This window comes from Vigna unguiculata, chromosome 11 (genome assembly GCF_004118075.2).
Source record: "Vigna unguiculata cultivar IT97K-499-35 chromosome 11, ASM411807v1, whole genome shotgun sequence".
NCBI classification, from domain to species: Eukaryota; Viridiplantae; Streptophyta; class Magnoliopsida; order Fabales; family Fabaceae; genus Vigna; species Vigna unguiculata.
Genome location: NC_040289.1, coordinates 8,988,200 through 9,006,106, shown reverse-complemented (window position 1 = coordinate 9,006,106; position 17,907 = coordinate 8,988,200). Strand labels below are relative to the sequence as shown.

Genomic DNA, 17,907 nt, shown 5'->3' with positions numbered 1-17,907 from the left:
GCATTCACACTTTCTTTAGCAACCAAAGCTTTAGTCCAGTACAATTTAGATTGTTTCTCCCCTGTGCCATAACCAAGTTACCTTTAGTGAGCTTCCATTTACTAGAACCAAAGTGGTTGTCATAACCACAATCATCAAGCAACTGCACAGAGATTAAATTAAAATGGACATCCGGAGCATGTTTGACTCCTTTAAGCAACAACTGCACTCCCATGTTGGTTTGCAGGCAAACATCACCAACACCAATCACTTTAGACTCACCATCATTACCCATCTTCAACACTCCAAAATCACCAGAAGTGTAAGATGTGAAGAACTCCTTCCTAGGTGTAACATGTAGTGTAGCACCACTATCAATAATCCACATGCTCTCATCAGATACAAGATTAACGGACTCAAAGTCACGAAGAAGAACAAGATCACCATTTGTAGCAGTAGTGACACGATCATCATCATCATGGTCATTCTCTCTCTGTTTATCCTTCTTGTCTTTGTTCTCCTTTTTCCACTTAAAACAGTATTTCTGAATGTGCCCAGTTTTATGACAACAATGACACTCTAAATTCTTGTATCTTGACTTGGAGTTGCTCATACTCTTCTCTCTACCACCTTTATGTTCCTTTTTCTGACTTCTCTCCCTAGCTTCTGTAACAAGCATCTCAGACTGAGATGAAGAACCATGTGCCTTCCTTCTCATCTCTTCATTAAGAGCACCACTTTTTGCCATCTGAAAAGAAACAACACCATTCGAGGCAGAGTTCGTAATTGAAACCCGAAATACCTCCCAAGACTCGGGTAGAGTATTAAGCAACCATAATCCCATAACTTTGTCATCAAACTTTATGCCCATTCCTGACAATTGATCTAGGAGCCCTTGAAACTCATTTAAGTGATCAGAAATAGAAGAATTCTCCATGTACCTCGAATTCATCAAGCAATTTAACAAATACAATTTATTATTGCCTGACTTAGAAGCATACAAAGACTCAATCTTCTCCCACAAAGCTCTGGCATGTGTCTCATTAGCAATATGATTATAAACATTATCTTCAACATATTTCCGAATAAAACCACATACCTGTTGGTGCTCAAAGTCCCATTCTTCTTCAGACATAGAATCTGGCTTTTGTGTAGTAAAGACCGGAAGAAGCAATTTCTTGACAAATAATAAATCTTTCATCTTGCACTTCCACAAATGATAATTTGTACCATTCAAAGCAACCATCTTTGCATTTGCCTCCATCATTCAAGCAAGTAAATATAGCCCAACCAAGAGCTCTGATACCACTATGATAGGAGAAAACAATATCACAAACAATATACCAGAGAATGCAGCGGATATAATTTCCCCTAACTTGCAAGAATCTATGAGGAGCAATAATCAAAGAGCAGCAATAATAAATCACCAAAAGCACAAATAAAGGCACCAAGATTTTTAACGTGGAAAACCCCTCAAATCAAGGGTAAAAACCACGAGTCGTCCAGACTAAAGAAATAGCTTCACTATAATCAACAAGAGTACAAAAGAGTCTCAATCAATAGCACAAATTAGTGCCAACACCCAACCAAATAACAAAGCAACAAACCTTTCAAAATAGAGAAGAACAAGAGAAGAAAACCTATAATATCACTACTGCAGTGCGAAATTAATATCTCCCAACTCAGACCTCGTATCAAAGATCCGACCGGTCAGAATGAAGAGCAATGAGTTTCGAACCTGCTGTAAAAATTTCAGCCCGATCCAACGGTGAACGAATCTGCAGCGCTGATTCTACTGTGACAGCTCTGTGAAAAACGTGAAAAGAATTTTCCCTCTACCTCTCCCTCTATGTGTTAGGGCTTTCAGTGTGTTCTGACTCTATTGTTTTGCCTCTCTCTTTATTTTATAGTCCCCTCTCCACTAGATTAAATGAGACATGAACTTCTCAAGTTTTGGGCCTTTTCTCCATATAGGAAGGGAGCCCAATACCCAACACTCTTGGATATTTTCAAAGATCATAAAATGTGATGACTATCAAATCATGTCATTGTATAAACTATACACAAAGAATATAAAATAAAATAAAATAAAATGTACATGTAATTTTCATCTATCCAAGCTCATTGAACAAAATAATATTTACTTTTACTTTACATTCATTTATTATTATTTTTTAATTATAAAATAATGATAAAATAAAAATTAAAGCAAGAACTTTAAATAAATAATAAGATAAGGATTAGAATGTTATAAATAAATATAATAACAAAAATATAAATTAAACAGGACCAGTGCGTAACTAGAGATATATTAAATAAAATAAATAAACAAGACCAATACATAATTGGAGATTAAATAAAATAAATAAATATGACTAGTGCATAACTGGAGATAAATTAATTAAAATAAATAAACATGACTGGTATATAACTGGAGATTAAATAAAATAAATAATCAGGACCAGTGCATAACTTGAGATAAATAAAATAAAATAAATAAATAAGACCTAGTGCATAATTGGAGATAAATTAAATAAAATAAATAAACAGGACAAGTGCATAACTGGAGATAAATTAAATAAAATAAATAAACAGGACCAATGCATAATTGGTGATAAATTAAATAAAATAAATAAACAAGATCAGTGCATAACTAGAGATTAAATAAATTAAATAAAATAAGGGAGCATACATAACTAGAGATAAATTAAATAAATATAAGAGGATAATGAATGTGAATAAGTTAAATAGAAGTAAATAGAATAATATATGATTCAAAAATAAATAAAGGATTAATATAAAACACATGAGTTTATCAAGATTAATATAAAAAAGTTTAACCTCACTCCGCCTTAACCTTATTGATATTATTAATATTTGAAGAGAACTAAGGTTTTTTTGAATCTTTGCTATAAACTTTCTCTCTCTTCTTTCTCTTTCTCTTTTTCTCTCTCTCTCCCTCTCCTTTCTTTCTCTCTCTCCTTTTCTTTCTCCCTCTTTCTCCTTTCTTTCTTTCTTTTTTTCTTTCTCACTTTCTTACGTAACAACTTCTTCCCTCATCTATATATATATATATATATATATATATATATATATTTCTTTTGTATTTTTTTTCTTATTTCTTTTTAGAAGATTCCTTTTTTTTTTTATACACACACCTATTTAATAATATTTTAAATAATATATTTTTACCTAATCTTTTTTTAATATACATATATATATATATATATATACATATTTTATTAATTTTGTTTTCTTCTTATTGTTATTTTCAATAATTAAAAACTACATCACGATAAAATATATTTTTAATGTTTAAACTACATCATAAAATACGAAACATTAGTAAAAGTAGAAGATTTTCTAAGTCTTTTATTTAAAATAAATAATATAGTTTATTAAAAGTAGGGATGTTACAATAGTGTAGTGGTAGTGTGTGTTTGTGTTGAGTTTTACATGTCTCGTGGTGGTAGTCCATGGTCTGGGACATGCTTGCATGGATTACGAGCGGGGAGGTTTGTATGTTCCATGCTTACACTTGAGGCTGTTATGAGCGGGGAGATTCATAGCAAGTGTTCACGCGTGTTGGACTACGAGCGAAGAGGTTCGTAGAGTTGGACCACGAGCGAACAAGTTTGTGGAAGCATATAACATCCCTATGATCATGGTTGAGTATGTGTTAATCTCATATAGGTCAGGTTGATGATTTAAATATTTTACATGTTTGGAGATGACGACCTTGGGCAAGGATATGCTTGACATTGTCATGAGCTGGTCTGTTCGTGATTGATGATGCAATGTGTGATTAATATGAGCGGGGAGGTTCATATTAATGATATTCTCTTGTGAGAATACGAGTGGGGAGGTTCATATGTTCCGAGCTCACACTTGAAAGTTGTTGCGAACAAGGAGGTTCGTAACTGGATGGATCACGCGTGTTGAACTATGAGCGAGGAGGTTCGTAGATGATCGTGTGACTTTTCACACAGGAGCATATGATAATCCAGGTGCTAATGGGGAGGCATAGAGACAGAGCGAGGGCTAGAGATTTGGGGTTTTATGAAAGACATGTGTTTTGGAACTTGTAATCTTAATTACTTGTTGGTTGTGGATTTAGAACTTGTATTAAATGGTTTACGACTTAATTTTAATTGGTTGTGTTTTAAATTTTCCCGCGTTTTGGGAATAATAATTATGTTGCAATTTTGTTTTCAAATATAAATTCTTTTATTAAGTAATATTTGCTTAGGATGTTACAACAACTAAGGTAAGAGGAGGAGATATCTATCATTTTATCTTTTTACTTTTATTATCTTTTTATCTCTCTATAATTATTTTTATTTCTTTATTTACCTTAAGTGAAGTGTCCCTAACCTCATTCTAGTTAGTACCCATTCTTATTAATTTATTTATATGCATCTCAAGTTATGCACTGGTCCTATTTATTTAATTTATATTTACTCTCATTTATTTATTTATATTTATCTTTAGTCATGTACTAATCCCCTTTATTTATTATATTTATTTTTAGTTATGCATTAATCCTATTTATTTATACAATTATATTATTTAATATCAAAATAAAACTTATAATAAATAAAGATTTGATGATTGTAGTTGGAGATATGACCTTAGGGATTAAATGATTAGTTAGTACTCAAGATGAGATGTTTTTGGGTTACTTTGTTGGCCATGATGAGACTCAATTATCCTAACTAGTTACTACAAAATTAATCAAAATCTTTATAAAGTAAAATGAAGATCCAAGTTTTATGAATTTAAAAGGGTTTTCATTTTATTTTATTTTATTAAGACATGTTATATTTTTAAGTGATATTTGTCTCACTTCACTATTTAATGATTGTGTATATAAAAAAAATCTTATAATCTCATCGTAGATGACTGCCCCTAACATGTCCAACACATTCTTTGTCGATATCGTAATAGTCTTTCCAAGAAATGCATGGCAAACCAATAAGGTAAATAATTCGGCAACATTTCAAGGAACGGGATATTCTACCATTACCTTCCTAAATGCTCCAAATGCAATGGTTGTCCTTGAAGGGCATATTGGAGTCACATTTTATTTACCCTCAATAGTCCAAATGAATCATATCCATAACCTTTTTTCTCGACATGTTTGAAGACTAATATAAGAGGGGGAAACTATAAATAAATAATACTCCTTCCTCTTTTAGTGTAGAAAATAAATATGTATCAAATGATGTAAATATAATATGCATACAATACTGTAAAATCTATAAATATATGTATATGTAAATATTTTAAGTATGTTATATGTTATTGTAGAATTATGTATCAAAATTTTATGAGTATAATATAGAATATAATAATAAAAAAAAGAAAAAAAAATGGTCATCACATTAGATGGTATCAAAGCAACGTTTCATGCGAGATCTATGAAATGTGCTCATTATATTTTCTTTACTAACTCATACAATTTCCAGATGGCAAACAATAGGAGAAATAATGAATTGACTGAAGCAGTACAAGCTATTAGAGACATGGCTACAACTCTATTAAGAAATCAAAGACCTGAAGGAAACCTTGAATCACAAGGTTTAGCCGAATTTAGGAGAAACAAACCCTCACAATTTTTTGAAGAATATGATCCAGAGAAAGTTGAATTATTGATTAAGGAGATGGAGAAAATATTTTGAGTTATGAATGGTGCTAACAACCAAAAGGTGAATTATGTTGTATTTATGTTGATAGGAGAAGATGAATATTGGTGGGATAGTACCAGGAGATTACTTGAAAAAGGGAGAATAATTATTACCTGAAAAGTATTTAGAACAAGGTTTTTAGAAAAATATTTCCTGAATGATGTGAGGAGAGCAAAAGAAATAGAGTTCATGCAATTGAAGCAAGGAAGTATGACAATAGGGGAATATGCTTCCAAGTTTGAGGAATTAGGAAGATACTCTACTTTCTTTTATCACCTAGAAGAAAGGATGAAGTGTATAAAATTTGAAAATGGACTTAGGTCTGAATTAAGAAAAATTGTAGGGATACTAGAAATTTCTGATTTTCCTATGTTTATTCACAAGTGTAGACTTTTGGAAGATTTTGAGAACAACCAAAACAACGAACCCAAATATTTTGGACCCTAGACAAATAAAAATGAACGCAATGAGGGAAAACCTTATAATCACCCCCAATGGAGGTCCCAATCCAGCCAATCTACATTAGGAAATTCTAGTGGACCTGTATATAATCATATTAGATGCTTTAAATGTGGACAAGGTCATCATGCTAAAGATTGTCATCTTAAGAGACCAGTCTATTTTAAGTGTGGAAAACCTGGTCACCTATCCTTTGAGTGTGGACATCAGAAGCCACATTACAATCCTACTGCACCCAAGGCAAGACCTACCACAACGGGAAGAGTCTACACCATGATTGGAGTTGAAGCCACTGAAAACCATGATCTGATTCAAGGTATGTGTTTTATTAAAGGTAAAAATTTAAATTTACTGTATGAGTCAGGTGCAACTCATTCATTCTTTTCCAATTATTGTATTCAACATCTTAATTTGTTGATCTCTTTTCTAAAAACTAGTTTGGTTGTTTCAACTCCCACAAATGACTCAATAATTACCAATAAAGTTTGTTTAGATTGTCCAGTATTCATTGAGAATAGAAAATTTCGTGTAAAGTTAGTATGTCTACCTTTATCTCAATTAGATGTGATCTTAGGTATTGACTGGTTATCTTCCAATCAAGTTCTTTTGAATTATGTTGAGAAATCAGTAATATTTCCAAACTCTGATAATCTTTTGAAATCACCTACCAACTCAAAAAGTGATCTTTAGTGAATGAAATTCATAGGTACTTGTTATTATCTTCTATGAAAATAAAAGAGGAAGTTGAGTTGAAAAATATAGCAGTTGTTCAAAATTTTTCTGAAGTCTTTCCCAATGATATTCCTAGTTTACCACCTAATAGAGAAATTGAATTTTCAATAAATTTGATGGCTAGAACTGGACCAATATTTATAGCACTATATAGGATTTCACCCTCTAAATTAGCAGAACGGAAGAAACAATTGGAAGAGTTACTCAAAAAATAGTTTATTCATCCTAGTGTGTCACCTTGGGGAGCCCATGTTTTGCTAGTTAAGAAGAAAGATGGAAGTTTTAGGTTGTGTGTAGATTATCGTCAACAAAATAAATTTACCATAAATGAGAGGAGTCGTTGTGTTTTCTAAGATAGATTTGAGGTCATGATATCACCAAATTAGAGTAAAAGCAAAAGACATACAAAAAACTGGTTTCAGAACTAGATATGCTCATTATGAGTATCAAGTGATGTCTTTTGGTGTAATCAATGCTTCTGCAATATTTATGGATTATATGAATAGAATTTTTCGTCCCTTTTTAAATCATTTTGTAGTTGTATTTATAGATGACATTCTTATTTATTCTAATACTCTTGAGGAGCATAAGGAGCACCTTCATTCTATCTTACAAATCTTGAAAGAAAAGAAATTGTATGCCAAATTATCTAAGTGTGAATTTTGGTTAGAGGAAGTGAAATTCTTAGGACATGTGATTTCAAAAGAAGGAGTGTCAATGGATCCAACCAAGGTAGGAGCAGTTTTACAATGGGAACCACAAAAAATAGTGAATGAGATTCACAATTTTCTCGGTTTGGCATGATATTATAGAAGATTCATTGAAGGATTTTTTAAAATAGATATGCCTATAACACAACTCACCAAAAAGAGTGAAGCTTTTGTATGGACAGAAAAATGTGAAAGTAGTTTTCAAGAACTCAATAAAAGATTAATCACCTCTCCTAATTTAGCATTACCTGATCTACCAAACACTTTGTAATATTTTGTGATGCTTCTGAAATGGAATTAGGTTGTGTTCTTATGCAAGATAGAAGGGTAGTGGCATATGCTTCTAGACAACTAAGAACATATGAGAAAAATTACCCAACCCATGATGTAGAACTAGCTGCCATTATTTTTGCACTTAAGATATGGTGACATTATCACTACAAGAAAATGCTTCATTAGTATCCAATTTTAGTGACCAAAAATTGCTAGTTACTATAATGACTAATTAGATACAAGTTTACAAAGTAAAAAAAATTATTGGTTACTAAAATAGTTACTATTATGAATAAAAAATTATAATTGGTCACTAAATTAATTTTTAAAATTAGCTACCATAGTTTTGGCTACCAAAGGAAACTAGTCACTAAAAATTAGCTACCTAAGTTTTGACTACCAAAATAACTTAGTTACTAAATTGGTCTTTAATTAATTAGTGACAAATTTAGTGACCAATTATAATTTTTTATTTATATTAGTGACTATTTTAGTAACCAATAAATTTTAATTTTGTAAATTGGTATCTAAATTGGTCACTATAGTGACTAACAACTTTTAGTCACTAAAATTAGTTACTAATGAGACACTTTTTTGTAGTGTATGTATATGGTGGTAAGTTTGAAGTTTTTAGTGATCGTAAGAGTCTCAAATACTTGTTTGACCGAAAGGAATCAAATATGAGACAAAAGAGATGGATGGAATTTCTGAAAGATTATGATTTTGAATTACATTATCATCCATGAAAAGCAAATGTAGTGGTAGATGCTTTAAGCAGAAAATCTTTACATGTCTCTTCACTAATGATTCATGAAATGAATTTTTTAGAAAAATTTAGAGACATTAATTTATAGGTCTACCCTAAGCCATGATAAAATGCAATTAAACTCCATTCAGATCACTAGCAATTTATAAAAACAAATCCATGAGGCACAAGAAAGTGATGAGTTCATTCAAAAGAAAAAGAAATTGATAGCTCAAAGGGATAGAGAGAATTTTGACATAAATAGGACAAGAACTTTGAGATTTAAGGATGGGATATGTGTACCCAACAATGAAGAAATTAAGAAAATGATTCTAGAGGAAGCACATAAAAACAAATTAAGCATGCATCCGTGCACAACAAAAATGTATCAAGATCTCAAAACAATGTTTTGGTGGCCTAAAATGAAAAGAGAAGTTGCACAATATGTAGCAAAATGTCTAGTTTGTCAAAAAAGCTAAGATAGAACACCAAAAGCCAATAGGAATGCCATGAACCGTTCAAAAATTTGATTCCATATGGGTTATCGTGGATAGATTAACAAAGTCTACTCACTTCTTACCCATTAACATCATGTATTCATTGGATAAATTGACCGAATTGTACATAAGAAAAATTGTGAGGTTGCATGGAGTCCCAACAAGTATTATATCTGATAGGGATCCTAGATTTACTTCTATGTTCCGGGGAAATTTACATAAGCCCTTAGGGACTAAACTATCCAATCTTTGGAAAATTTGTTGAGAGCTTGTGTGTTAGAAAATTTTGATAGTTGGGATCGATGCCTACCTTTGATTGAGTTCACCTATAACAATAGTTTCCATTCTAGCATAAGCATGGCACCTTATGAGGCATCATATGAGAGAAAATGTATAACACCTTTGTGTTGGTTTGAGACCAGTGAAAATTTAGTATTAGGTTTTGACATGATTCAACAAACAATAGAGAAAATCAAAATGATTAGGGACAAATTGAGAGCAACTTAACGTAGAAAAAAAAGTTATGTTGAGAAGAAAAAACGACCTCTTGAATTTCGAGAAGGTGGTCATGTATTCTTAAAAGTAACACCAACTACTAGAATTGGTAGAGTGATGAAATCAAAGATTGCTCTAATTCTAAAAATATTATACTCATATATTGTGACAACTCTAATGTGATCAACCTATTTAGAACCCTTATTCAACAACCTATGTACATCGAAGTATCATATAAAAAAAAAAGATTTTGAACATAAGTTTGTCAAAACCCATCATGAATGGGATATCTTCAATAAACCATTTCTTTTAGAATGCTTTGATTTTATTAATTCGAATTTAAATTTGATTGAATCCTTAGATACATAGATACATGATTGGCTAAACAATATGATATCGTCTCAATAGTTCTAATGTATTAGTGAAGTGTAATCATTAAAAAGAGAATAAAGACATTTATTATGAAATAACAAATCCTTAATGCAGGTTTATTCGGGTGTCATGCAGATTTATTCGGGTGTCATGCACATTTAATGTGATAAAAGAGTGAGCATAACTAGATAATTAGAGATGTCAAAATGGATTTCAATCTGTGACTTAATTTGGTCCACCATGCATTCGAGTTGAGTTGGGTTGAAAAAAATTTAATATTTTTCAAAAAGGAGTTGAACTGAGGTCGACTCACTTAACTCATGGGTTAAAGGAGTTTGAGTCAGGTTGAAGGTGAGTTGATCTACTTAACCCACCAATATATTTTTACAATTTTTTTTAATTTTTTGTTATAATTATTTAGTACTTCTAATTATATAGGTTCACAATTTCATATTTTTAAATATTAGAATGTTGCTCAATAATATTCGAATAGTTGTAATGTTTAATTAATTTGTTTGTAATGTTACATACATTGATACTTTAATCTTTAACTATTATCTTTATAATAATATTTCTAGAATTAGGTGAATACTTTGATTCCACCATTATCAAAAATAATTTAAGTCAATTCACTCTTATTATAATGCAATAATTATATAAAATAAATTGTAAAAAACAACTTGTAAATGAGTCAATCCACTGACCTATCAACCCATGAGGGATCAGACCGAATTACAAAATTTCTAACTCATAAAAAAAAGTAATCCGGATTGAGCTAATCCTTTTTTAGCTTAACCCGTGATGAAACACCTCGTGTGAGTAGAATTGACTCACTTTAACACCCATAAACATAACCAACTTTGAGTAGTTTTAATTGAATTTCTATTACAAAAGTTTCATTTTATTGAATGTTCAAAATATTTTTTATTTTTGTCGAAGTACCTTACCATTTAATTTTTTTCATCAATGAAATAGAATGTCATGAGTGTTACTTTTTTTATTTTTCTTCTCCGAATTGTATATCAACTTAGTCCTTATCTTTATGATTTTCATTAATTTATTGATTAACTCACTTTAAAAGATGACAGAAGTGAACTAATGCATTGAAGACAATTAAAGAAGATATAAATGAATTATTAAAGAAGATATAAATGAGTTAAAGATAGAAAGACAAAAATAAAAATACATTAAATATTTTATATAATAAATATTTTAATAAAATTGAATTATAAGTTACCTAAACATTTATTTTAAAAAATTAATAAATATAAATATCCTATTTATTTGTTCTGTCTTTAATTAAAATAACAAAAAAATTAATTAGTGTTTTATAATTATTTAGTTTATTAGTTTGATTTATTTTGATTTCTTTACTATTTTTTTTCTTACAATTTTTTTTTTAAAAAATTCAATTTAATCTTCTAATTGTTTATAAAAATTTTCAAATGAATCTATTTATTTAAAATTTTGATTCAATTTAATTCTTTTATCTTTTAAAAAATATTAATTTTGTCTTTTTAAAATTAAATTAATAATTAATTTTAATTACAATTAATATATACATCTTTCTTTTTCTAGAACGTAAACATTAAATCACAAAGTAATTTAATATATATATTTCAAACAAAAAATTAATATATATATATATATATATATATATATATATATAAATTATAATTATAATTAATTATTAATTTTGATTTAATGTATTAATTTAAAAAAAATAAAATTAACATTTAAATTGTAACTAAAATTAATTATTAATTTTGTTCAAAAATAAAACAAAATTAAATTGTTTTAAAAAATAATAAAATTAGATTAAATAAAAATTTTAAAATTTAAATATTTTTAAATAATTGAAGAATGAAATTAAACATTTTAAAAGAATTAAAAAGCTAAAATAAACTATAAAATAATAAAAAAGTTAAAATAATCCAATCCAGTAAATCAATTATTAGAAGAAAAAAAATTCGAACAGTTGGACACTGGTCCTGTAACCCATCCGTACAACAAATCACACACTTCACTCTTCTTCTCTCTTTCTTCTTCTTCACACACACACACACACACAATCTCGACTAAGATCTCTGCTTCCCTTCCACCATGGCCACACTCTTCGACTCTCTCGTCCTCGTTGGCCTCCCTTCCGCCGTCTCCTCTTCCGTCGCCGCTCGCCCCACCTCCGCCAAGCTCCCGCAGTGCATCGGCCTCAGACTCAGACCAACCGTCGCGCGATTTGTGGCAGCCTCCGCTCCCAAAGTCGCCTCACACACCATGCGCGTTGTGCGCGAGGCTCAGGATACCGTCGTCGATGGTCAGTTTTCTTCTTCTTTCGTTTGCTTCGGTATATATTTTTTGCTTTTGAAATCGTAATTTAAAAATAAATATTTTCGTTTTTAACAGCTAATAGATGCAAGTTCTTTTCTTAAAATATAAGAATAAAATGAAATTTATCTAGTTTCAGACAGTGAAACTGAAAGAACTTCAACGTTTTTTTCGTAGTGGCTCATGTTTTCGCCGTAATAATTTAAATAAAATAAAAAATGTAGGATTTTGTTGCTTAATCGTTGGACTTTTGGTGTCGAAATTAAAATCGAAGAATATTTGTTCTAGAGTAAAAATTGGTTGTGGAATTGAAAAATAATCTTTTAAAGAAGTCAGAAAATTTTACAAATGAACTCATGTATAAAATAATTTTAGACTTTGTTAGACTTGGGGTTTGAACTAACGCCATCCGAGAACTTGGCGTAGAAAGTAGTTTTGAAGTATACTAATTGTTAGAATATAATAATTATTTTTCACTTAACTGATTGATATTTTTTGATAGTTTCCTTTGTCTGAATGTCTGGAGTACATTGACATTCGGATATTTGGGTTGGGAAGGGAATGGTCTTGGATTAATGTTAAAATTCTGTAACCATGATGCAATAAAATGGCAGGTTGTGTTAGAAATACTGATTTTGAATTGCCCTAGTGTCAATAGTTCATCTAGCTATTAGCTGTGTTGACGTACGGCAATGACAGATCCATTTTTGGTAGAGTTTATTGTAGATTCATCATGCTAGGGATCCATAGTTTTCATGTATAACAAACTTAGGTGTAGTATCCTAGATGGGGTTAGGTATTATTTATTTTCCAATTAAAATTTGATTTTCGTTTAAGTAGTTCTTGAACTTTTATACCAACTGTATTTCCTCAAAGTTGTCTGTCTATCTTAAATTTATTCTTTTGGGAATTTCATTTGCATTGATGGAATAAACCTTATAAGAAGGTCTTGCTTTTGTGAATGCATGTTATTTTCTCTTATCAATCAACATAAGGACAGATTAAACTCTGCCCTATGGTTTCTGGACCGTCCATTGGTGGATATCGCACGGTTGTTGGCCGACCAAAGTGGGATGGATGAAGAATGAAGATAATGACCAGAGTTCAGGATGTTCCAGTCGGTCCCAAAACCAGGATAAAGGATAAAATCTTGATGACAAGGAGGGAACACCCGCTTGAGGGAGAGAAAAAAAAACAAGTCTCACCACCATTAGACAGTGAATGCTTCTGGCAATAAGTTCCTTCATACTTCTTGCTGCAACATTTTCAGTTTCATGACTAGTTTCAAGCCTAGGTCAAGGAAGAGAGTTGTACTAGGCCTTAGTTAATCAACCTAAAACTTGTCAATTCCCGAACATGGATCACATGCCAGGTTAATGAACAAATATATACTAGATTGTTTTGTTTGGACTTGTGTTTTCTATTGGTCTGTCTGTGGATTTTTTTATATGGTTCTCATGTTATCCATTTCAGCACATTATCACTACAATGCAATCAAATTCTTGTGGATACAATCTCTTTCTGTTCACTTCAGGAGAAATTTTTGAATATTTGAGAAAATACCAATTGAAAGTTATGCCTGGTTGAGAGAAATACTAATTGAAATGAAATAATTTCTGTTATTGTCAATTACAGTGGCTCCTATTACTGATGCAAATTGGCAATCCCTTGTCCTTGAATCTGATTCTGCTGTTCTGGTTGAATTCTGGGCTCCATGGTGTGGTCCCTGCCGAATGATTCACCCCATAATTGATGAGCTTGCAACGCAATATGCTGGGAAGCTGAAATGTTACAAACTCAACACTGATGAGAGCCCTTCAACTGCAACTCGGTATGGAATTCGAAGCATTCCCACTGTTATGATCTTCAAGAATGGTGAGAAGAAAGATACAGTTATTGGTGCTGTGCCCAAGTCAACGTTGACCACAAGCATAGAAAAATTCGTTTGAGGTGGTAAGTACAAGAGGCCATTGCTAGAACAAAAGCTGTTTTTCCTATAACCTCCTTTTGTTCTTAGCCTCGTCTCTTTTAAGTTTCGATAATTTGATTACTCAAATACTCATTTACTCTTCTGTACAGTTATTGGATGCAACCTTGTTTTCTGTTTTTTAGATTATTCTAGTTACCAATAAGATAAGTGAATTTGCCATTGAATCATGGCAAAATTTGAATTGAGTTTTCATATTTTTCTGCTTCTGTTTCTTTTCAACTTTCAATGGACACCGGTGAGATGTGAGATATATGTGTATTTAAAAAATTAGATAATTCGTATAAGTCTTGGTTGTCGTGGATATATGGATCAGCAAAGCTCAAATGTAGTTAATTAGGTTTTATGTTGTGATTCTTTAAGCATAATTAGAATTTTAGGTTGATAATCTTTCTGATAAAGGTATACATTAGAACTCAGCATGGTCAAATTCTAATACAAATAGAAGAATAACACTTCAATTATGAGTATGAAAGATGTGTTGTCCCTTTTTTTGTTAATTACTTATTTAAAAGAAAACTAAACAATTATGTTTTTTAGAAACAAAATCTTGATAGAACTCATTTCACCGATTTTACAGAAAATATGTTAAATGTTTTAGTTAAACAATTTAAAACGGTATAAAAAATTAGTGTCCCAACATGCATGAATATTAACCATATAAATTGTAAGTCAAGTTCGATATAATTATTAAATCATTCGAAGTCTAAGCATATCTAACCGTCTACTATGAATGTTATTTTTAGTTATGAATACATTTGAATCAACGATTAAAAGTATGTTTGAATCAAACATAATACTTTGGTTTGATTTGAGCACAAAAAAGTATGAACTAAATTAAATTAAATTATAGTTTACTTTTAATTGATTTTGCAATTTTATTGTATAAATTTTTATTAATAAATGTATCCGGTCTTATCCTTTGGGCCTAATATTATATTATGATTAATAACTTTATTTTTTATTTTACTATAATTAATATTTGTTATTTTTAACATTGTACAATATTATATATTTTTCTTACACATATTAGTATTTTCCTTTTTCATTAACAAAGGAATTATAATAAAATATAACGAGATAAGAAGTATCTATGTTTTGTCAACAAAAGAAAACAAAAAATAAATAAATATGTTTACACTACTCATTAGCCTAACAAATCCCAGCACACATGTTTACACTACTCATTAGCCTTAACAAATCCTACCACACATGTTTACACTATTGCACGAAATTTAAAAACAATAAACATCAAAACATCAAAGTGAGTCATTTTGTATTATTTCCTTTCACTAATATTTTATTTTGTTTTACCATTTTTCTCTTTCAAGGTTAATTATGTAATATTCATACTACCAATATAATACTTCTTCTACCTTGTTCATATGTTAAGCATATTGTGTTATCCTTGTGTCACAAGTTTAATGGCATGAACCAAGTTAGGCGGTGATAGAAGTTGGACAAAAATTTTAAGGGTCCAAATTATATTTTTTATATATAAATTATTTTTTCTAATTCAAAAAATTATTTTTTTTCATTATTTTTTCTATTCAAAACAAATATACATGATAATAGACTCAAAAAAATGACAATAATATATATGAAAGTGTGATGTAAAGTTTATCATCAATAATAATATATCAAACAAATCAAAAGTTACCTTTAGTTAAGAACTAAAGTTTGTTGCAATATCCCTTTTAATATAAATTATCATTGTATTTGCTAAAAATTTAGTCTATATTTTTTTTTCAACATGTTCTTGAGGATGCTTCCCCGGATCATGTTCTAAAGTATTTTCAAATTCATTATATGTAACTCTAGGAACTTTAGAGAGTTATTTTCAATTTTTTTCAATTTTTGGATTATCGTTAAGTTTCTCAAGTTTAGTTGATGTAGACGCATCTTTTTCGTCTTCATCACAAACCTTCATCTTAAAAAAAATCAATTCTTTTAATCTTTATCATAATTTTCTAATATAAATTTGTCACCTCTCACCTATCTAGGAAAATATAAAATTATGAATACCCCAAATTAAATCTCAAAACCAAGACTCAATATTTTAAAAAATTAACTTCTAAATGATTAGCTTCCCTTATCTTAAAATATATTCCTAATACTACTCTTTCCTTACAAAGCTTCAAGGCCTAAAATAACTTTATCTACACAAAGAAGAGTTTGAACAATAATTAGAGCAAGATTTTATGATCTATAATCGATAGAGATCTGCCTAGAGGGTAGAAAAGTCACACGCAAAAGTAAAACATATTGCTTTGAAATAAAAATGGTAAAAAATGAACTTATTCAAAACAAAAAATTGTTCGATCTAAAATGTTCCTTAACTTATCAATTTTGTCGTGGTGTAATTTGATTTTGAAAATGATAAGAGATTGAGGTGAAAATTGAGATAAAAAGAAGAGAAGAGAAGAGAAAGAGATGGAGGTAGAGAAGAAGAGAAACCAAATAAAGAAGTAAAAGAAATGATAGAAGAGAGGGAAAATGTAGTTTTTAAATTAAAAAAATAACTTTTTAAGCTAAATTAATATAAATAATATAATAATATGTATATATAGTTTTTAAAAATATATATGGAAAATTAAAAAAATAAAAAAAAGCATGAGGGGTCATAGCTCCCTCTATCATATAAAAGTAATGTCCTTGAAGTTAGGCATATATATTTAATTTTTCACGTGCACATAAATAAAATAATAACTGATATAATGATATTTAAATAACTAATTTTGGTTTGGTTAAGCTTGTATTGATTTTTGAAGTGTTAAACATCAAATTGAAAAGAATTTATCAATTTTTAAGATCGATTTTCAATTATTTTTTTAAAATAATTCAGTTTTGAACATCTCTATAATCTATTGTCAGTATTTTAACGACTAACATTGTTGCTACTCTTAACACATCTCAAAAGGTTCCTCGCCCACCTTGATTTCTTAGTCTCACCTTCTATCATTTGTGTAACCTCTTATAAATCTTCCCCTATCTTAGATTGGATGTCATCACTAATTGAATTGTAAGGCTCCAGTCAATCGATATTTTAGGTAATAGAAAGCCACACATGCTGTGTGATCAAAGGTGGATATGTAGACTCTTGAATTACTTTTTTGGGTGACTCCATTGCTACATGTTAAAGTAAAATCTAATAGACCCTTATACCATTGATTATGTTTTTTTCAACAACAAAGTATAATAATGAATATGCTCCGCCTATAAGATGTATGTATTCCAAATAGATCTTGTCTAATAAATACAACAAGACATTGCAACCTTTTCTTTATCTGATAAGTGAAGTCTAAGATGATACACATATATTCTTATTATGCCCAAAGATATTTTTTTTTTCATATTACTACACCAAGAGGATCTCTTAAAGCTTACGTTTGCATCAATGATCACTTGAAAGACACAATAAAGTTGCTTTGCGCCAACAACCATCCTAACATGCCTTATGATAACTCTAAAAATGTTATATGTCTTATACAGTCTCTTGCACTACTATAATTTGGATAAAAGCACTCTAACCTAGGTTGATAAGCAATGCATGTTATTGGGATGTTGTATAGAGAGGATATATATGTTTAATGATCCACAAAGAACATTTAATGCATAGTTATGTCTTTGTGTGGTCAAACTCAAG

General features: G+C 30.0%; 1 protein-coding gene across 1 annotated transcript; it reads left to right on the top strand.

Moving 5' to 3' along the window:
* Positions 1–11,929: 11,929 nt before the first annotated feature.
* Positions 11,930–14,462, top strand: LOC114168728 (thioredoxin 1-like). The gene is made up of 2 exons (XM_028053641.1): positions 11,930–12,263; positions 13,910–14,462. The coding sequence occupies exons 1-2, from the start codon at positions 12,053–12,055 to the stop codon at positions 14,221–14,223; spliced, it is 525 nt and encodes a 174-aa protein (XP_027909442.1). The 5' UTR covers positions 11,930–12,052; the 3' UTR covers positions 14,224–14,462.
* The last annotated feature ends 3,445 nt before the right edge of the window (positions 14,463–17,907 follow it).

Excerpts from the sequence above, each read along its gene's own strand:
- LOC114168728 (XM_028053641.1), top strand. The coding sequence starts at position 12,053 with ATGGCCACACTCTTCGACTCTCTCGTCCTCGTTGGCCTCCCTTCCGCC. Across the intron at positions 12,264-13,909 it reads TCAGGATACCGTCGTCGATG|TGGCTCCTATTACTGATGCA; the intron begins GTCAGTTTTCTT and ends TGTCAATTACAG.